Source organism: Haliaeetus albicilla, chromosome 4 (genome assembly GCF_947461875.1).
Source record: "Haliaeetus albicilla chromosome 4, bHalAlb1.1, whole genome shotgun sequence".
NCBI classification, from domain to species: domain Eukaryota; kingdom Metazoa; phylum Chordata; class Aves; order Accipitriformes; family Accipitridae; genus Haliaeetus; species Haliaeetus albicilla.
Window position 1 is genome coordinate 54,128,391 of NC_091486.1, and position 20,787 is coordinate 54,149,177.

A 20,787-nucleotide genomic window follows, 5' to 3' on the forward strand; every position below is an offset into this window, starting at 1 on the left:
CCACTGCGGCTGAAGGAGAGGCGAGGCGGGCACGGGAGCGCACCAGCTGGGTTTATTGCTCGGCCGAGACGTGGAGCGCAGCCTGGCACGGGACGACAGCTGGCGCTCCGGCTGCCGCCACGTCCCCCCACGGCTCCCACGCTCCGGCCCCGGGCATTGCCTTCCGCTGCCGCCCATCCCGCCCCACAGGGCAAACCCTGCTCCCGCCGGACCCTGGGGCCACTGCCCCCCCCCAGCCCAGCTCCGTCCCCTCCTGCCGCCAGCCCCAGCCTCCTCCCCGCACCACCCACAGCACTGTGCCGCCAGCACCGTGTCCCTCTCGGCACCTTCCCCGCTCACCACCACCAACGTCATCATCCCTTCCTCGCCCACAAGAGCTGCCCCGCGCCCCCCCCTGCAGCCCCCCATGTCCCGGGGACCCCCTGCCCAACGCCCCACGGGGCAGCTGGGCCCCGGCCACCAACCCTCATCTCTGCGAACAAGGGTTCGGCACGAGCCGTGTGCTGTGTCTGTCCCCGCTCCGGGGAGAAGCGGGCAGCCCCCCCCACCCCGCGCTGCCATGCCCGGGGCACATCCTCGCCGAGGGGACCGGTCTGCATCCCCATCCGTGTCCCCGCAGGCGCGACATCCCAGGGCCTGCTCTGCCCGGCCCCAGCGTCACGCTACAGTTAGAAGTGGCAGCAGCTCCTCGATGTGCCCGCCTGTCCGTCCTTACCGTGCCGGCAGCTCTCAGACCTCCCTGCAAGGCACAGAGTGGGGAGAAATGCCCTCAGCAGCGGGACCTGGCCCCCGGCGAGCAACCAGGAGAGCCAGAGCATCGTCCGGCAGCACGCAGGCAGGAGCGTACTTACGAGGCAGTCAGCGTGGAGTTCAGCAGCAGCGTGGTCCGGATCCGGTAGAGCTGTGCCAGCGTCAGCTTGCGGTGCTGTGCCGACTGCGGGTCCGAGAGGGTCCGGCGGGCAGCAGGCAGTGGGTCGCGACCGAGCTCCCCCGGGAGGGATGCTGGGCTCTCCGCCGGCTCCTCCGGCTCCGACAGCTCCGAGGTGGAGCTGCCGCTGCTGCTGGGGGCAGCCGGAGGGCCAGGGGTTTGGCTAGTCCGGGGGGGGCCGGCGCAGAGGTCAGAGAGGCTGCGGCTCTGGCTGAGGGGGGCCGGGGGGGCGGGGGGCAAGAGCTGGGGCAGGCTGGCCTCCGACTTGGATTTGAGCACCCTGGCCGGGCAAGGCAGGAGCTGCACGGGCAGCCGGCGGCGCAGCCGGGGCGAAGGGGGCCGGGGGGCCGGGGGTGGCTGGGGGGCCGTGGGGGGCTCCCGCCCCTCCTCGGCCAACCCCTCCGGCTGCTGGCTGAAGTCCCGCAGGGAGGCGGGTGAGAGCGTGCCATAGGCACTGTCGATGGAAGATGAGCGGCAGCCGCCGGCCGGGGGAGCTGTGCCATGGGGCAGGGGTACAGGCAGGGCGCCCGCCGGCAGCTCCCGGGTGGGGGTCTCGGCAGAGGTGGAGGTGTCGGCAGAGGCGCCGGTGCTGATGGAGGAGCCGTCCGAGGTCGAGCCGAAGGGCCCTGCGTCCCAGTCTGGGGAGGAGAGCTCGCCGCCACCGCCGTCTGCCGCCGCCACCATGGCAAGGGTCTCGGTGGAGCCGTCGGAGGGGCTGCGGGGGCAGCAGGGTAAGGAGGGGGCCATGCCAGGCTGGGGGCATTTGGGGGCCCCCCTCTCGCTCCCTACCACCACTGCGAGTCCGGGCTGGCGCTGCCGCGGCGCATGACGGTGGGTGAACTGGCAGCTGAGGCGCTGCTCTCGCCGTCCTCTTCCTCCTCCTCCTCCTCCTCCAGGCGCCGGCGCTGCCGCAGCCGCTGCAGCAGGTTCTGGGGAGGGGGAGGCATCAGAGAGGCACGGGGAGCCCATGGGACCCCCAGCCGCCCCCTGCGCCCCTCACCTGGGCGTTGCGCACTGCCTCGACCCAGCTGCGGCACAGCGACTGCCCGCTGGCCTGGAAGGTGTAGGCGGCGACGGCGCTCCCCAGCTCGTTCAGGTAGATGAGGAGGAAGGAGCCTGTGGGCAGGAGCTGTCAAGCGGCATCCAGGGACCCCCCCGCAGCCCCCTTCACCCCCGGCGCCTCTCACCTGGGTCCCTGAGCTCCCGGCAGACGACCTTGTCCACCAGCAAGGGCTGCCGGACCACCTTGGTGCGCTCAGCCTTCTTGAGGGGCTTGGTGATGAGGAAGAGGTCGGTGAAGAGGAAGCAGTAGACGTCCATCTGGGGGCGAGAGCAGGGCCGTGGGCGCCAGCCGGCGCAGCGGGCAGGGGCAGGCGGGCAGGGGCTGGGGCCGAGGCTCCGCGTCCCCCGTGGTCCTCACCTTGCTGTCTTTACCTTCCCGCATCCGCAGGCCGCCCTCGAGGAGGAGCTGCCGGGTGTCCTCCGGAGAGGTGCCAGGGATGGGAGCCGTCAGGTCCAGCCGCAGGAACTCCTTCAGCAGCTGCCGGGAGCCCCCGGCGTCAGTGCCAGGCACAGCATGGGGTGGCACGGGGTAGCGTGGCATGGGGTGGCATGGGGTGGCATAACTCGGTATGGCATGGGGCAGCAGGACATGGTATGAGGCAGTGTGGCCTGGGGCGGCGTGGCATCGTGGGTCCGCCCTGCCCAGCCTACCTTGTCCACCTCATCCGTGCTGCCCTCCACCACCTCGTAGGCGTCAATGCGGCTGAGGATGGCGGCCAGGCGCTGCCGCTCCTGCCGCTGGCGCATCCGCGAGTTGACGTCATTGATGAAGCGCTCCACGGAGCAAATCTGCGGCCGGGGTGGTGGTGGGTTCGAGAGGCCAGGGGGTACCACCTCACGCCGCGCCCCGCCACCCTGTGCCCCCGGCCCCCTACCATGGTGGTGACAGCGTCGCGGGCGCATGGGTCGTCTGTCTTCTTCAGCACAGACTTGAGGAGCAGCGGGTACTTGGTGAGGCGCTGGTGGGGCTTCACCAGCATGTCGCTCAGCTTCAGGCGGCTGCACTGCTCGTGCTTCTCGGCCCACTGCGGCATGCAGGTGTCAGCCTCGGCACCGGCGCCGGCCCCGGCCCCGGCCCCAGCCGCTCCCCTTACCGTCACGTAGGCGCGGAAGAGCTCGCTGTCCCGCAGCAGCGCCCGCATGTACTCCATGCAGCCCTCCTCCTCCATGCAGTACCGCACGTAGGGCTTGAAGAGGGAACTGAACTGGGAAACGCAAGGCGGGAGTCACCGCAGGGCGCAGCGTGATATGGTCCCCCGCCGTGGCACCGGGTCTCTGCTCACCATCTTGAAGCCATCAAGGAAGTCAACGGGGTCGAGCAGTGCCCCGGTCCGGCGTGCCTTGGCCAGCACCGGGGCCATGACGCCACGCCACAGCTCACGGTGCAGCCGGATGATCTCGCCAATGTTGCTGAAGAGCCGCTCGGCGTCCACCTGCAGGTGTGAGGCAGGCAGCTGCCTGGGGACGGCACCCTCCCCTCGCCGGTGTGGCCAGACTGAGGTCCCTTCCCCGACCCAGGGCATCCCCGCAGCCCCCCCACCGCTCACCTCGCAGAGCAGCCCCGACTCCTGCAGGTTCAGCAGGCAGCAGAGGAAGAGCTGCAGGGACAAAGCGGGGAGCCGGTGGGGTGCAGCCGCGGCCCCCGGCCCCCTGCCGCAGTGTGGCACGGCGTGGCTGCCGCCGGCACTCACGTCGGTGATGACTTTGAGCTTGCGGATGTAAGTGGCCTCGGTGTGCAGCAGCTCCCAGATGGCTTCCTGCTGGTGGCACTGCCGGCGCGACAGGGCCTGTCGGGCTGAGCGTCAGCGCTGCGCCGGTGGCTGGGCAGAGCCACCGCAGCCCCCCAGACTCCCAACCCTACCTCCGCTCCCTGGATGATCTGCTGCCAGCTGTCCTCCAGCACCAGCCCGGCCTCGTCCCCGTCCTCCTCCCAGGAGTCACGGTCGAAGCGGAGCTGGGGCGGCAGCTTGGGCAGCCCGAAGCTGCCGTAGGCATGCAGCCTGCTCGCCAGCTGCTCCAGCTTCTCCGTCTCCTGGCCGAAAGTGGGGGGGCAGAGCAGCTGGGCGGGGGGCTGGCGGAGACGTGCCACGGACCCCCTCACCCTGCCGCAGAGCTGGGGGGGGGCTCAAGCCCCGGGGACCCATCCCAGCTCCCCAGCATAGCCGCGAGCAGCTCCCACGCCCCCTCCCCGAGCCCGCGTCCCACCTACCCGCCCAAAGGAGCCGGTGCTGGTGCCGGAGCCAAAGAAGCCACTGAAGCGGCTAGCGGCACGGTTCTTCCAGGTGTCGGTGCCATTGGCAGGCACAGAGCCACCGCCGTGCAAGGTCGGCTCAGGGCTGGGGATGCTGGAATCCCCCAGGAACTCCGTCATGTTCTTCCTCCGCCGGCCCGGAGCCTGCAGCGGGGACAGCCGGTGCCCCCGGGGTCAGCGCCTGGCACAGCTGTGCCACCGGGATGGGGACAGCAGCACGGTGCGGTGCGATGCTACAGCAAGGCTGACGTTGAGCGCCCGTGGGACGGACAGACACCCTGATGGCACCCACAGGCAGCGGGGTCCCCCCGGCCACGATCCCCTGCCCGCACTGACCTGCCTACCTGCATCCTGGGGGCGCAGGGCCCCTGGTGCTGCCTGGCCGAGCCCGGCTGGTCGTGGGCAAGCGGTCCCGGCAGCCTCAGGGCATCCCATGGGGTGCAGCACCCTGGCCAAGCCGCCTGCCCAGCCGCGCTCCCAGCTCGGACGGCGGAGCCGGAGCTGGGCAGGCTGTGGCCGGGCTCCTCCGAAACAAAAGGAGGTGGGGCCAGTGCCGAAAACCTTATTTCCCTCCTTACCAGATAAGCTAACCAGAGCCGAACAATTCACCGGCAGAGATCAAAGCCCCCCGGCCGACCACGAGAGCTGGGTCACGGCCAAGCGGCTCCTGCTGGCCCAGGCACCACTGCACCGGCTGCCTCCCCGTGTATCCCTGGGCCGTGCCGGGACACGGCCACTGCCATCTCCTTGCCCCGGCACAAAGGGCAGCAGGGCCGGGGCTCCCCACGTGCCACTGAGCCACGGGATGCAGCACGCTGCCGCCGCCACCGCCGGCACGGCCCTGCACCCTGCCCTGTCTGCAGACCCAGGTGGGGACAGCCACCGTGGGCACCATCGCTGTTACTCACCGTGCCACCGGGTCCCCAGGGACCCCAACCGCTGCCGGCCCCATCGCCCTGGCACGGCTCTGCTCCTGCCTGCTGCCGGGAAGGTGGCGGGGGCCGAGACCCCCGCAGGGGCGGCTGGTTGCCCCCTGGCCCCCCTGCCCCGCCGGGGCTGTGCCGGTCCCGCAGCCAGGTGTTGTAGTGCTGGATGCGGGCGGCCACCAGCCCCGGCCACGCGGCCAGCTTGCCACCCTCAGGGGCTGACCGGCACGGGGCTGAGCACCACCTTGTCCCCGCCGGCCCCCCTGGAGCTGCTCCCTGTGAGCGTGGCAGCCTGCTCCCGTGGGGAGTGGCGGCCAGCCCGGTCCCACGGCTTATCTGGGGCCAGGGTTCACGGGGCAGGACTGAGCTGTGCTCAGCAGCTGTCAGGCACCGCGGCGAGAGGAGGACTGGCAGCCAGGGAGAGCTGCAGGGCCGGGGCGGCACCGAGCGGCTGCCATTGCTGGGGCCACTGGGGCTCCTGTTTGCCTTTGCTCTGGTGCCAGCCTGTACGTGGCACGGCTGCAGGGCCGGTGCCACCGGCTGAGCTGCCACGCCTGGCACGGGGCGCTGCCCGTGCACTGCCACCACGGCACAACCGGCATGGCACAGCGAGGAGCCAAACCGGCTCTTTGGGACTCCAGGGGGGTCTTCAGCCCATGCCCCATGAGGCCACCCAGGAGACGCCGTGCCGCTGCCCCACGTCCCCATCTTCCCAGCAAGGACGGCTACAGGGGGATCCCACGGCCCACCAGCCCCTCCCCAATTCCCCTCTCAGGGCTGGCACTGGCACTCACCAGGCTGTCAGTGCCCTCCCGGTGTCCTGGCATGGGCTCCGGCGCCGGCCCAAGGAGCGCGGTGGTGCTGGCAGGGTGCAGGAGGGGCAAGCTGGCCGACCTGGCATCCCGTGCCGCCTGCTCCACCTTCAGCTCATCGCCAGGCTTGGCTGCGGGAGCATCAAGCGGTCAGAGTCCCCTGGGAGCCCCCGGGGCAGCCAAGCCTCCCGCTGGGCCCCTGCCACACCTTTTACCCGCAGGTAGTGCCCCCCGAAGCGGTACGCCTCGAACTGGAGGGAGAGTGGCGTGTGGGACTGGTCCAGGAAGATGTCCACCTTGCTCGGCTCAATCGCCTTCCTCTCGAAGACCGGCAGCAGCACCTCCCTGCGGGGACAGGAGCCCCACATCCATCTCCACGTCTGTCCCCGCACCGGTCCCTGCATCTGTCCCCAGCAGACTCACCCCAGAGACTTCTTCTTTGCGGCTGGCACGATCTCCGCCTCGATGCTGACGCTGAGGTCGAACTTCAGGGTGAAGCACTCCTTGCTGGGGTCCTGGGGGGAGGCGGCAGCCGCTCACCCAGGGGTCCCTCCCGCCTGGCTGGGGCCATGCTGCTGCCCCACCGAGCGCCCCGGGGAGAGGGGCCGGTGCCTTACGTCCGTATGCCTGCGCCGAGCCTTCTTCTTGGGCAGCTTCAGGGCCGAGCTCCTCCGCTCCCTGCGGGCACAGGGCAGGCAGGGTGACGGGGACGCCGCGGGCTGGGGATGCAGAGGGGACGCGCGGGGCCGGGGGCTCACCCTCTGCTATCCGCCAGTCCCTCCTCCTCCTCCTCCACGTCAGAGGCAGGGCTGGTGCGCGGGGGGCACGAGCGCGTCGACATGTTGCGGGCCAGGATGGAGCCTGCAAACGGGCGTCGAGCTGGGCTGCACCGGCACCCCCAGCCCCGTGCCGGCTCTGGCCGCATCCCACTCCCATCCCTGTGCCGCACCGGCCCGGAGCACATCCCGATGCTACAGAGCCACTGGGAGCAGCGGTGCCGGCCGCATCCAGCCCTGCTCACCTTGCGGGGGCAGGTCGAAGCGGATATGGCCATCGAAGTGCATGGCGCCATGGAGGCGGCCGTCGCAGAGCTCACACAGGCTGAGGGGACCACTGCGGTTCAGCTGCCGGCACTCCACGTGGTGGCATACCTGCAGGCGCATGCGTCAGCCGGGCACGGGCTGCCCCGGGGGATGCCGGCAATGGCACGCCGGTGGGAAGGACGGGCAGCACCACGAGCAGCCGGGTCCCCCCTTCCCATCCCCATCCCCATCCGCTGCCGGCACGCCGCTTGTGGGCAGCGTCAAGGCCAGAGCGGGCACGGGGAAAGCAGCGTGAGCAGGAGACGGCCACAAGGCAGGGGGTCCTGCACCACAGAGCCCCCTCCCCACTCCACCACACTGAGCAGGGACCCTGGGAAGGCTGTGCGTGCCTAGGCACAGAGGGGGAGTCGGGGGACAGCCACCTGTGCCCGTGCCACCCGCACCTTGCCGGGTGCCAGGGAAGGCCGCCCTCCCGCACCACGGCCCCTTTGTGCTGGCGAGAGCAGTGTCCCTGCAGCGGGACAGAGGAAGCGAGCGTCTGTGGCGAAACAATGCTCGAAGCCGGCGCGTTTCCTCCGATTGTGTGCCGGCTGCGGCCCCGGCCCCAGCCCCGCCGGGCATTCACAGCGGGTTATTTTTAAACCCCCGGCCGGGCCCCCAGCGCAGTACACGGCCCGTGACCCCCGGCCAGTGCCCGCCTGGCTGGGGGGTCCAGCTGGCCCCGCTCTTGGGCACTGCAGTGCCATAGGCCACTGCCGGTGAGCCCCACCGCACTGCTGGCACGTCCCCGTCCCCGTGCGGGACCCCCATTGCCGCCCTGCATGTGGAGGGCTGCGAGGGGCTGCTGGGGAGTAGCAAACCCTGCCTGGGCTTGCCTGCTGTGCACCGTGCCGCTGGAAGGAGGAAGCGCCCGTGCAGCTCCGGCCACCCCCGCTTCCTGCCCTCCTTTCTCCCGGCGCTGCTGAGGTCAGAGCTGACGCGCTCCCGCCACCCGCGCGCTCCCCGAGGAGCCGCCGGTCCCTCCGCGGCACCCGCTGCCGCGGCACCCACCGGTGTCCTACCCCGCGCCACGAGAAAGCCCCGGCCCCAGCGACACACCAGCCCTGCCCAGAATGCTCCATGCCCCCAGCCCCAGCCCTCCTGCTCTCCCACCGTGTGCCCCAAGCCCAACACCCTCACGGCCATTGTGGCACCTGCGAGACAGGGAGCGTGGCCAAGGGCTCCAGGCAGCAACCGCGGCTGGCGCTCGCTCAGTGGGCATCCCACGGGGCCCTTACCAGGCGCCCCACCGGGATGCAGGGCTCCCCACCCACCCTGTGCTGGCGGCTCAGCCCTGGGCTCGTCCCCGCGGGACAACACCCAAACCCCTCTGCCCACCGGCTCCCGGCCCCACCACGCTCCCGGCACACGGCAGCTTCGCCCTCGGCAGCTGCACCGCTAAGCGAGGGGGGATCCGATGCAGCTCCGTGCCACAGCAGGATGAGCCCCAGCCCGGCCAGAACCCCCCCCCCACGCCACGCTACCTGCTGGGCGCTGTTGGGGGTCTCTGGTGACGGCGGCAGGGTGGCCCCGGTGGGTCCCTCCTGGCGGTCCCAGCCGTGCCCCGGTGTGGCCATAGCCCAGCGCCACGTGTGCCCCCGGCAGTGCTGGCCCTGCCACCCCAGCTGTGCAAACAAAGCGCAGCGGCACACCTCCCAGCATAGCCTGGCTACCGTCCTGCCTGCTGCACCAGAAAGACACCTCCTGCGACCCGGCACAGGAATTCCAGGGACGCACCAGGAGCCGGTGCATGGGTCCTGGCCAGACCCGCACCTGGCCAGCCGGTGGGAGAGAAGGGACCCTAAATCTGCTCTGGCGTCATGTTAGCAAGCAGGGGACAGACGGGCTGGAGTGGATTAGCCCGAATCACACTAGCTAGGGGAAACGGGCAAGCTACCTCCATGCCATTAAATGCCGGCAGGACCACAACAGCACCAGGGACTGCATGCCCAGCACGGGCCAGGGGGCACGTGGCTGGCAGGGGGCTGCTGGCCGTGCCAGGGGAGCTTTGTAGAGCGGCAGGTCGGGCACAGCCACCCGCTGCCCCTTCTCACCCACGAGACCAACGCCAGGCGCCGGCAGAAGGCAGCTGCCCGGCACTCACCGCCCACCACCCCCACAGGGACCCACCTTGGCCGCCCTCCTCTCGCCGGTGCAGTTGGGGTTCTGGCAGCGCAGCACCGTCTCCTCTGGTGGGCACGGCTCGGCTGTGGGAGAGAGGGAGGTCAGTGCCGGCGTGCCGCGGGGAGGCCCCTCCAGTCCTGCTCCCAGACCTGCCCACGCAGTGGGGCAGCGCCGAGGCTCCCACACCGCAAACCCTGGGTTTAAGAGCTTGGCAAAGCCGAGGCTGGGCATGCCTGCTCCTGCCTGCCCCACAGGCCATCCAGGGGGATGAAACCCCATGCCCAAGAGCCAGTGCTGCATCCCCGCTGGGGGAAGGTGCCGTGCATCCCGCAGCATCAGGATCCAGCACCTACTGCCCGGCGCCCCAAATCGCAGGATCAGGACACGGACCTGCCCCAGCTGCCCCGGGGCCGGCACGGACCTGGGCTGCGGCAGGAACGCTAAATCTGCCGCTTGCCAGCCCCCAGCAGGGCTTAGGAGGCACTTTAAGCTTTGACAGTTAAATCGGCCTTATAGACAAATCCTATTTTGAAGGCTTTTGTTACACGTCGCATCTAATTGTTTAAAAATAACAGACTCCGGCCACTTGCAGCAAACGAGCTGCACGAACACCCTCCTGCAGGGCAGTCCCGCTGCAGGGCAGGGACGCTCCGATGGGAAGCTGTCCTGCTGGGCACTGAGCCGACGTAGGGGACGTGGGGAGGCCAGGCGGCACGGCCGCACCGGACAGCACCACCGCACCAGCCCCAGCAGCAGGGCAGGCGGCACAGGGTCTTCCCCCGCCGCGCCGCTCCCCTCTCCCGCATTCCTCCTGCCAACAAAAACAGCATCCGCGCCGGCCTGAGCGGGAGCGTGGCCAAGGCCGGGGTTAGACTCAGTCTGCGGGAAAAACCGCCTTTTGGGGCAGTGCCGAAAAAGCTGCCGCTTCTGCCTGGAGAGAGGGAGGCGACCCGAAGCGGTGCTGGCCGCCCCAGCTCCCGGCCAGGAGGCGAGCCCGGGTGCAGGTGGGCGCTGCTGGACGACGGCGCAGGAGCAGCCGGGCAGGGCTCGGCTCACCGCCCCCCAGGAGAGGGCTGGGAACCGGGGCCACCGTGCTGCCCCCGCGGCAGAAGCACAATGAGGGCTCTGTCCCCGCGGCTGCCCCGCAGCGCCCGCCGGGCTGGGCCAGCCCCCCGCCCCCCGCCGCCGCCGTTTCACTTGACCTATCGGGAATAATAACAGAAACAAACGAGGAATTCTTTCACGCACCCAAGGGAAAGTTTTCCAAACTCACCAAAAACTCGAGGTTGGCCGGAGCAGCCAGCAGTGCCGAGGACCAGCCCCGTGCCACGGCCACAGCCGCGTGGCTTTTCCCAACCGGTGACCCTGGCAGCAGGTCACGCGCGCACTAGGGCCTTAGGCGTGCCGGTGGGAGCTCCTTGGCAGGGAACGTGCAGAGGGAGCCCCAGTTTCTGGCAGAGGCAGGAGGGTGTCCGGCTCCCCACCGGACACTTTGGGGGCCGGAGGAGGGATCCTGTCCCCACCAGCTCCTCTCCCCGGCCGGTCACCTCCTCCTCTTCCTGGTGCCACGGGCTGCGTTATCACACCCGGCTCTCACGGTGACGGCAAACGAGTTTGAAACCGGACCGTCCTTGCACCAGAGCGCACCGTGGCAGCTCGCCATTTCAGATGCCTGAGCCGGAAGGAGCGGTGCCGGTGGCACAGGGCCGTTTACTGAGCGTTCCCCGGCTGCACCTGCAGCATTCTCCCTGTCTCATCGCTGCAGCACCCTCACTGCCTTCCCTACAGCATCCCAGCAGCATCCCCACTCCGGCCGGAGCTTCTCCCAGACCCTCACCCTTGTTGCCAGGGCTGGAGGTTTTTGGCCGAGTGGGGCTGCCCGCAGCCTGCCGGCCCCCCCGCAGCCCCCCGGCCACCTACCCCCGAGCTCCTCGCTGATGTCCAGGTTGGAGCTCCAGGAGAAGCGCTCCACCGCCCCGTACTCCAGCCCTGCCAGCCCTGCGGGCAAAGCCTCCAGTTCGTAGGCGCCCCGCTTCTTCCAGTACAGAAACATCCTGGGGTCGCGGCCGGGGGGGGCCCCCCCGGAGCTGTGCCCACCCTGCCGGGGCCACCGGTGGGACTAACCCGGGGAGCCCGGCTCCGGCTTTAAGAGCAGATCCCGGTCTCCGGACAAGCGGCGCATTCAGGCCGGTGGCCGGGAGCTGCGGGGCTGCGGAGGGTGCCGCTGGAGGCTGCCCAGCGCCCGCGCGGGGGGCACACAAAGGGCCTTTCTTCAGCCTCCTACGGACATTGCACAAATTTCACTTTCCGCCGTCTATGAAAGACATTCGGCCGCAGAGACAAGACGCGCTTGTGATTAAAATAATCGGCATGAAGAGGGGGGCTGTTCGGCGGCTCTGCCGTCGGACAGCTTTTGGGGGGGCAGGAATGCACCGCCCTGGGCCCCGGCTGCACCCCTGCGCTTGCGGACACACTGGGGGCCCCCAGCCCACGCGGGGAAAGCCAGGGGTCTTTGGGGGTTTTTCCCTCCCTGCTAAACCCGAGTAAATGGGAAAGCACCAGATAAGGCTTAAAACCCACAAAGGCAGCAAAGGACAGCACCTCTGTCCTGCTCCACGCAAACCCCTCCCTAAAACGGGGAAAACCAAAACACCGCACGGGACAATCAGCTGGGCTGAGACCATCCCAGCCCCCAAAGTCATCGGCATCAACAGCATCTTCTCCCAAAGGCGCGACATGCTCCCCACAGTTTTGCTGCTTCTAGGTGCCCTTTGCCAGAAAAGATAGTCAGAAACTAAAAAAGAAATCATCGCTACAAAGTTAATAGATGCTAACGTATTAAAAAAAAAATTTAAAAAATTCCTGCTTTATTTAGCACATCCTTGATGTTTGAAGTGCTAAGTAACCCATTTCCTATCGATCGAAGTACCAAGTGCTCCCACCCTCACCAGCGGGATGCTATGCCAAGGTTTACACTCCGAAGTCCCCAGCCACACACTCGAGGCTCGGCACAGGTGCACGGGGGTTACTCACTCGTCCCCCGGCTCCGACAAGGGGAGCCCCGCTCGGCCAGTGCAGGGTCCGTCACTCTCGGCCAGGTGAGGCAGATGCTGGGGGGCCGGTGACAGCACAGAGGGGTATGCTCGGCCCCGGGGGGTTTACGGCGCCGGGCATCTCACCCGTACCGCTCGCCTGTCTCACCTTTCCCAGCGCCTTTTCCACCCACTCTCCCGAGACTTGAACTCCCGCCTCGCCCCACCCAGGATTTTCCCCCTGGCTGCACGATGGTGGCCCCTGTATTTATTTTAGCCACTGTGCAGGCCAGGTTGCCGGCCAAGTCCTTCCTTTGCTGCCAGAGCCAGCCAGATGGGGATAATTAGGCCTGGATTAAGTTAAAGCTTTAACTCTTTAAAAGGCAGCAACGCCACGCAGCCCCTCACAGCTCCTCTCCAGCTCCGCCCCCTCCCCGCCAGTCATCCCATTTAATTTGTTCGTTTACAGGTAGGTACACAGAGTGCTAGCAAATCTCCTTGCAAACCAGATAAAAACATTTTTTGTGGATTACTCACGCCCACAGCAGCCACCAGCTGAAAAGACCGAGCATCGAGTGGCATGCCCACTGCATCCCTCGTTCCTCCGCAGGAGAAACCTGGCTGCAGGGGGTCTGAACAGGCACCCGTCTCGGGGCGCTGCAGACCCCCAGGCCAGACTGTCCCTCTGCTCTGGGACACAGGCAGGGCTGTGTCACATTAGTAGGAACCGCTGTTAGAAGTCCAGTTATTTTTGCAGTCTTGGATCCATTAAATGCCTGACATGCCGATATTACCCATTCATAAGTGGTTTTCCCAAACAGGTCCTCAACTCAGCCTGAGATGCTCACTCACCTCCTCTGCGTGACTCCCACCAACCTCATCTTCACTCCAGAGCAAACTGCTGCCCCAACAAAGAGCTGGGGGGAGGGGGGAAAAAAAAAAAAAAAAAAAAAAAGTTCCTCTAGTCTTTCCCAGTCTTTCTGGGGCACAGACCAGGTAACGAGTGAGGCAAGACCAAGCACCCCAGTGGTCCACACAGATCGTGGGTTACAAGTTCCTCCCCACTTCTGTCCCATTTTAGCCTCTAGCTGTAGCACAACCTATTCAGACAGAGCTGGGCGACACATCTGAGCCAGACCCAGAGCTCTTCCCAGACCCGCGCTCAAGACTTTGAACTTAAACTGTAGCAGCAGGGTATGCGGCCAGAGCCAGCCGCAAGGCGGAATAAAGCACCAGTGTCGCCAGCCACAGAGGGCTGCATGGGGCCGTCGCCACAGCGAGGTATGACAGAGCGGGGGACTCCCTCCAGCGGCTGTATCTGCAGTCACGCAGGAAGAGAGAGAGGATTTTCTGACTTGCTCCTTCCTCCCCAGTCTCCTGGACAAGCGAAACACCCAGATGCGGGTCAGCCACAGCACCAGGGAGAGAACCACCGGCAGGAGCTCTTCCCCAAACCACGAGTAGCCTAAGGTTACGGCTACTAGGAAGTCATGCTCACGCCACCGCGCATTGCGCTCTGAAACCCAGAGCTAACCGAAGGCTGGGCTTCAAACAGAGAACTGCTGCCGAACCAAGGCCGAGAACACTTTCGATGGCAACCACCCCCAGCTGGCATCAGTCGTGTCCAAGTCCACACAGGCTGAGGAAAAAATTCAAACCAAACCAATGTTTTTAATAGATATTTATTACAAAACACCAAAATACAAACTGAAAATATAAAACATTATCAAAAACAGACACACCGTAGTATCTACACTGGACACATGCCCAGGGTCTCTCAGAGCTCTGCAGCACCCAGGGCTTCTGTGACCATACCTGGCTCTTGCCAGTCTCTGTACAAAACAAATCCCATGGTCCGAGGTCTCCCAGGCTTTAGGTGTAATCACACTCGAACGCGTACTCCCTCCTCTTGAAATGCTTCTTCTTTTTCAGCTTTCCAGAGCCCAAGATGCTGTAGTTATAATCGGATGTGACATAGGGGATCTCTCCCTCAACTCCTTGCTGGAACTAAACCAGAAACAACTTTAAGAACTCTTATCTTCAACAGAATGGGAAGCACTTTCCTCTACAGACTGAGCGAGCTGACTGGTGGAAAGGAGCAAGCCACCATCGAACAAATCCCGCGCTGGTATCTGAAACATGATAAGAACGTTCTCCTCTCTCTTGTTTCTACAGGTTAAGGACAGTTTCCAAGAGAGATAACCATCTGGTAATGCCCAGACATCTCCAGGCACGCATAAGCCTCAGAAATAAGAAAACGGAAAACCCGCCAGCCAGCCTAAGCTCAGCCAGCTTCCACCCTCTTCCTGTGCAGCTCCTACCTGGCCCACAAGAACACAGTTTGGGACAGCAATATTTCCAAGGAGCAAACAATTCACTAGTCTCAGGTTCTCTGGAGGCACTGGCGTCAGAATGTGGTAAAGCTTCTTCTCCATTTCTACCCCTCGGACAATTCCTGAAAAAAATACAGGCAAAGTTCAGTCTTAACTCCTCCTGATCACTTCGGAGCGAATAACTGGACACAGCTGAAGCTCTCTGAATAAACAGCTCTTCTAGAACCAAGAGAAGGATTTGAGACACATCATGACAAAAACCTGCATTGTTGTATCCCACTCCTCCAGTACCTCAGCGTACATATGAACAAACAGCCAACTTCCCAAACTGCATATCCTTGTTCACTGGTACCTTCCTAGAGGAACCCGAGTAGCTCAGTATCAACCTCCAAGTCAGAACCGTAATATTGAGTCGTAGAAGGAAATGCACAGCTAAAGGTATTTTGCATAAGCCACATGGAATCTGCTTTTGAGAATGTGAATCCAGAAAGGAAGTAAATTGTCAAGTTATGAAAGAGCAAGAGAAGCAAGTGACAAAAGGCTCTGCTCAGCGACATTCCCCACAGCTGTTACTGCAAGTTAATGAAAACCAAAGGACTTGAAGAGCAGGTTGCAATAGAAGAGAACCCATGATTATTCTCTTATCTCATCCCACTTTTTCAGTTGTTTTTCAAAGAGTAGGCAATTCTGTCACTCTGCAACCTATCTGTCAGAATACGACAGGTGAGAACACAGCTCAAGGTTTCCCAGGCTCGCTCACCAAAGCCAAGGCAATCACAGACCGGTGTCTGTGTCAGCAAGACTGGCCCATCGGTTTGGCATCTGATTTCATCTGGTATCCTGCAGAGCCCAACCCAGCTGGCGTTCACTGCATACATGATGTTGGTAGGAGCGACATCGGTGTGAATAACCCTGAGTGCAACAGCATTGAAAGGTACCTGAAGGGGTAAAAAAAAAGAAAAAAACTGTTCATTAGCTCAATGTCAATGTAGTTTTGAGTTCAGAGACAAGGTAATGCTCTGAAAGCTCCCAACACACACCTACGCACAGGCATTATCTCAGTGGCAAACACAACATTTTCAACACTAACACCTGAACACGCAGAAAACATGTGCCACACTGACATCACAACAAAAACCTCACTTCTAGATACACTGGATAAAGTCGCTATCTTTTTGCGGATTACAGAGCATTCTTCCCTCTTCCACAAAACATGTGCAGTACAAGCAGAACTGTCAATTACTATGAGACAGGCCCTCCACACCATCTCCAAGCCTTTCAAAAACGCTCACTTACCTGATATGGCACAAGACTGTGCAGTGGAAGCACCGCCCCTATGTCTGGGGACTGCAGCTGACCCAGGTAACCCAGTATGGACATGTCACGCAAGATGCCGCTATGTACTCGCCTGGAAAAATAACCGCAACAAGTCAAGGAAAGGCAGCACACCCTCACACAGCGACCCAAACCAGATACCCCAGACAGTCCCAAGTATACCATACAGTATTAGCCGCTATTTCATGCAAATTTAGTTTTTGAAACATCTACAGCTGAAGAACATTTAGAGCTACGTTTTTATTACCGCTAAGGGATCGCAGGATTTAGGGCATTGTTTCAACTTTAAAAAGGCATTAATTATCTTTCACCATCAGCATCAGAGATGCTCAAAGTATCAGAGAAATTAAGAAATAAGGTGATCCATCATCTACGTCTGTACGTAATGGGTAAGGAACCTCCCAGTTAGAAAAGAGACACATAATGTTCCGCAATTCCAAGTGGAAGTCATGCCCAGTGTAAAACTAAGTAACTGACAGTAGTCACTGGGAGTAGGGAGGAACAACCTTCCCCCCTGCCTAAAAAAACTAAACCTACACAAACCTCCACCCAAACACCCCCCTTCTCCCAACCCAAGTACCCAGAAAACCCAAACACCCCCCAAACATAACCCCCTAATAAGTAAACTAACCAGCTCTGACTGCTTTAATGGAACTCTCGAGGCCAAAGCAAAGCAAGAGCCTTTATCATCAGGACCACCCATGATTTTGTTAAGCCCACTAACTGCCACATAGCGCTGAACTTTCTACTTACGCTTCACCTGCAACCCCTGCTCGAGGGAATTCTGGATGGACGTACAGCAACTTATACTCAGGAGCTGATGCATCTCCCTCCCCTTCAGAGGACTTCCAGCTTCCTATTCCACTCATACCCATCTGCTTGCATTTGGCTTGCTGTTTGCCTTTGGTGTACAGGCCAGGAGTGAGATGAACATACTCTGGGGTGAGCGGAGCCATGGCTTTCCAGTCATACACATCCATCTGAACAATGTGACTGGGTGACAACAGCCGAATGATATCAATCAGAAGCAGCAACCCCTCACCTTTAGGAAGCAGAGAAAACATGATTGCTACCACTACGTATACAGGTCGGAACACTGTTATGGAAGACCAGTACTAGCTCAAGGTGGGTAAGCCTTACTTTTGGGTTCTGGACTGTCTAGAAAGCGTGGTGGTGTACCGCTACGATTATTACCTCCCTTCTGCACCACCCCTTAAGAACAGATTTATCCTGTTTACCTTTCACCCAGCCCATGGTGTTGATGACTAAAGGCACTTCCTTCTTGTAGGAGCTGAACACATACTTCACAACATCAAGGTATCTTTCCGTGTCCTGCTCACAACTAGTCTGTCCGTAATACACCATCTTACGTGGCATTTGTTGATGAGTGAACGGTGGACCTGAAAAAGCAAGCAGCAAACAAACCTCTAGTGTTTTCAGTAAGTCAAATCAGAAAACTCCCATCCCCGTAGCACCTATGTGCAATCCCTTCCAAAATAATCTGTCCTCTTTTCACATGCTAATAGTCCTTCCTGTGCAGCCTGCACCTTATGGAGAAACTTTACTGTCACTTGCAAGGCTCCATGCTAGGAATTTTGTTTGTTTGGGTTTTTTCTTGTTTGTTTGTTTTAAGTCACTGGTTACATACTTGCGAATTTTTAAACCACCGTCTTCTCTGACAGACTATCCAGAAAGTAAACCAGTCTGGCCGTATCCTTTTCAGACAGTGACCCAAATCCCCAAGACCAGAACCACCACCGATTTCTCTGGCTCTAGTTTTTCTACGCTCATAATGACAGCCCCCAACCTAAAACTTCCCCCTAAAACTCAAGCTAGCTTTATCTACGGATACTAAAAACTGGGAAAGATCTTCCCAAAGAGACCTTTCAAATCTGAAAGGCTTAAAATCCACCCTGACATGTCACAGCCTGTTCCACCACCTTATAAACAACTATTGTCTCTAAGACACAAAAAACGAGCGGGGAGAACAGCTCCATGTTACTTTGCGAGATTCTCATGGAGTTTACATGCAAGAAAACTTTAACAGCCTTGGTTTTAGTTTCTCTGTGCACCTCGGACAGACGTGGCAGCTTCCCCTAAGGACAGCCTCTACTCAGAAAGCACCTTCTGGATATGAAACACGTTTGTGGCAACTGCAGAAAACGGCAAAACACGTACCAAGAATTGGCTCCGTTACATTACTTAAAGACACGCATCCAGGCGGTGTAAACTCGGTTTGACCGATGTCACATTCCATATATTCAACCGAGGGAAGGCTGCAGTGGAAGAAGCCTGTATATTAGCGTCCACTTAAAAAAGAAACAGGACACGACCTGGAACACATCAGAAGCACAATCTGATTTTGTTCCAGGTTGTCAAAATTAAATTCTTGAATACAATCAAACCAAAACTCATCTCTCTCCTTCCCTGACTTGAGAGGGTATTAAGCAAGAATGTAAAAGGCTCCCCTATAGTGCAATATTATATTACAATAGCTCCGTACCCATCCAGCTTTAAGGGAAGCAGCTGGAACAATAATCGGAGGTGGTACTAATCAAGTATACTGCCTCTCCGACGTTAACTGGGCACCCTAAGACCAGCCATTTGAAATTTATAAATTTTATTATCTTTATTTTAAGCACGCAATGGTCAGGAGAATAAGCTTCTACACCTTGCTCTGCCAAGAATCTTCAAAGACGCTAACAAATTATAACCTACTGTGTCTTTCTAAGCATTCCAACTACCAGTTCCTTACCGAACCCTAACTACTCAGTTCCAAATTAGTTCACATACTCCAATACAACAATTTAGTAGTATTTCAATAGAAATGCTTCAGTAGTCAACTTTTCTGAAAGGAACCCAAAACAAGAATGCCTATTTTTCTGCACTTTTGTTTGTTTGCTTTTAAAAGATATCTACCTTCCAGTTAACAGCTTTTCTGAGAATCCTGGCAGGCAGTTTTTTCCTTCTCCTAAATCCCATGCAGTACTTAAAAACTTGTAGAACATGAAAAGACTCACCGATTCAGTAACAGATTAATCAGGTATCTGTTAAATGTCGATTTCCCAGTGTTTTTTGGGCCACACACTAGAACCACCGGGACACCTTCATCTTCCGCTGGAAAAATAAACATAGTCTGAAACTGACCAATGCTGTCAGTTACTCTGATGTGCCCTGTTTACATAAATTTGTTAAAAAAACAAAAGCCCGAAAAACCCTACAGACTTTGCGGTCTGACTAGGATGCATTTGAATTAAACGGAAAAAAAATACATTCAAGAGAAGCATGTTAAGTGTACCAGTGTAAAGGGAAAAAGCTGCTGAAGCGAGAAGCAAGCCCTAGCACTACAACCCAGCATGTATGAACTCCAGTTGCTCATGGTATTTTAGATGTTGCTGGGTAAGTAAGGGGACTTTTTTTTCTACCTGCTACAAAAGAGAGCACAATGAGAGTTTTGACGTCAGACTGGGAAGTGCCTTTACAGCAGCAAGCTGCCCATCTGGCAGGAGAGGCACAAACCCACTCGAGGCGATGCACAAGCTCAAGACTCCCACTATTCAGGAGAAAAATATGACTCTCCATCAGTGCCTGTCACAGGGCACACCCTCCCTAACCTGAACTCACAAAAAGCCTCATGAATTTCCTTTCTTCAGGCTACTAAACCCCCCAACCTCACCAAGTGCACGCCACTCACCACAGCATGCTTGGATCAGCTCCTCCAGAGCCAGCAACATGCTCTCTGACACCAGCAACCCACGGTCAGGGCTACACTTCACGATGCCAACAGATGCCAGAACTGCATCTTCCGGCGTGAAGCTGGATTCTTCCTTTTTCTAGGGAAGAGGGAAAAACGCTTAGACAGGCGTGCGTAAGGCCTTGTAGCTGCACTACTGGACACTGACAGGCACTCAAAGCAGGGCAGCCACCTCTCGCTCCGCACGAGGCCTGTTTCTGGGAAGGCGCGACATCCGTGCCGCCACCCAGGGCGGAGTGGGCATCTTGACACCCTCTGGGTCTCACCTGGGGCTCGAAGAGCCGTGACAGCGGCGGGTAGCTCAGCAGGAACCGCGTCACCGGCGTGTCCAGGTGCTCCAGCAGCACCACGGCACACTCCGGCGAGAACCTGGCCATCACCTTCACCCGCGCCTCTGCAACGGAGGGAGAGCGCCGTCCTCAGACCGCACTAAAGAGCGGTGGAGGCGCCGCGCGCAAAATGGCGGACGCCCCGCACCGCGCCGCACACAAAATGGCCGCCTCCCGCACCCCACGCAAAATGGCGGCCACCCCGCACCGCACGCAAAATGGCGGCCCAGCAACCGGCCGGCCGACCGCCCACCCCGCACCGGGCTGGCACTCACGGCGGCGGACGCTGTGCGCCCGCATAGCGGCGCGGGCGGCGGCGCGGAGCTGTCGGAGGTCGGCGGCGGGCGGGCGGTCGGCGGGGAGCGCCTCCAGGGTAAGCGCGCAGTGGGTGGCCGGCGAGAAGACCGGCAGCCCCGGCTGGTGCGAGGCGACGGCGAAGCCCAGGAGGCGGACGGCGCCATAGAGGCAGCGCAGGCGGCATTTGCCGGTGAAGGTCAGCGCCTGCGGAGGGGAGAGGGCGGTGAGGCGGAAGCGGCGGCGACGACGAGCGAGGGCGGGCGGGAGCGGCCGGGCCGGTCGTCGCTCACCTGCCGCGGCGCCAGGAGAAGGACGGCGGCACCCTCCGCCGCCTCCACGGCCGCCAGGCCCGCCTCGGCCGGCGGCACCATGCCGGCGCGGGCGAAGGAGGCGGCGAACTCCCTCCAGGCCGCCTCCGCCCGGCCCCCGCGGGTCGAGGCCCGGCGGGGGCGGCGGGCCGGCGGGCCGCGCCGCGCGGGCATGGCCGCCTCAGCCTCCCTCCGCCTCCTCCGGGGCCGCCCC

The 20,787-nt window shown here is 61.5% G+C and overlaps 2 protein-coding genes across 9 annotated transcripts; both read right to left on the bottom strand.

Moving 5' to 3' along the window:
* Positions 1 to 32: 32 nt before the first annotated feature.
* On the bottom strand, positions 33 to 12,339 carry PLEKHG5 (pleckstrin homology and RhoGEF domain containing G5). Of its 8 annotated transcripts, none has more exons than XM_069782895.1 (22): positions 12,219 to 12,339; positions 9,192 to 9,268; positions 7,001 to 7,130; positions 6,738 to 6,840; positions 6,597 to 6,657; positions 6,403 to 6,494; positions 6,188 to 6,324; positions 5,962 to 6,110; positions 4,200 to 4,385; positions 3,852 to 4,022; positions 3,682 to 3,777; positions 3,538 to 3,588; positions 3,274 to 3,423; positions 3,085 to 3,195; positions 2,866 to 3,015; positions 2,642 to 2,779; positions 2,349 to 2,468; positions 2,116 to 2,248; positions 1,929 to 2,044; positions 1,718 to 1,857; positions 852 to 1,643; positions 33 to 739 (listed from the first exon to the last, which is right to left on the bottom strand). In XM_069782895.1, the coding sequence occupies exons 3-22, from the start codon at positions 7,041 to 7,043 to the stop codon at positions 730 to 732; spliced, it is 2,949 nt and encodes a 982-aa protein (XP_069638996.1). In that variant the 5' UTR covers positions 7,044 to 7,130; positions 9,192 to 9,268; positions 12,219 to 12,339; the 3' UTR covers positions 33 to 729. The 8 variants fall into 8 exon arrangements, with proteins under 8 accessions (XP_069638996.1, XP_069638992.1, XP_069638994.1 ...); XM_069782891.1 differs by lacking the exon at positions 12,219 to 12,339 and adding an exon at positions 11,106 to 11,505; XM_069782893.1 differs by lacking the exon at positions 12,219 to 12,339 and adding an exon at positions 10,459 to 10,980.
* A 1,544-nt stretch (positions 12,340 to 13,883) lies between these two features.
* NOL9 (nucleolar protein 9) lies at positions 13,884 to 20,787 on the bottom strand. Its single transcript, XM_069782899.1, has 12 exons — positions 20,556 to 20,787; positions 20,244 to 20,469; positions 19,906 to 20,033; positions 19,580 to 19,718; positions 18,906 to 19,002; positions 18,064 to 18,161; positions 17,124 to 17,285; positions 16,639 to 16,927; positions 15,847 to 15,958; positions 15,311 to 15,488; positions 14,539 to 14,672; positions 13,884 to 14,218 (listed from the first exon to the last, which is right to left on the bottom strand). Exons 1-12 carry the CDS (start codon positions 20,745 to 20,747, stop codon positions 14,090 to 14,092), a joined length of 1,884 nt encoding a protein of 627 aa, XP_069639000.1. The 5' UTR covers positions 20,748 to 20,787; the 3' UTR covers positions 13,884 to 14,089.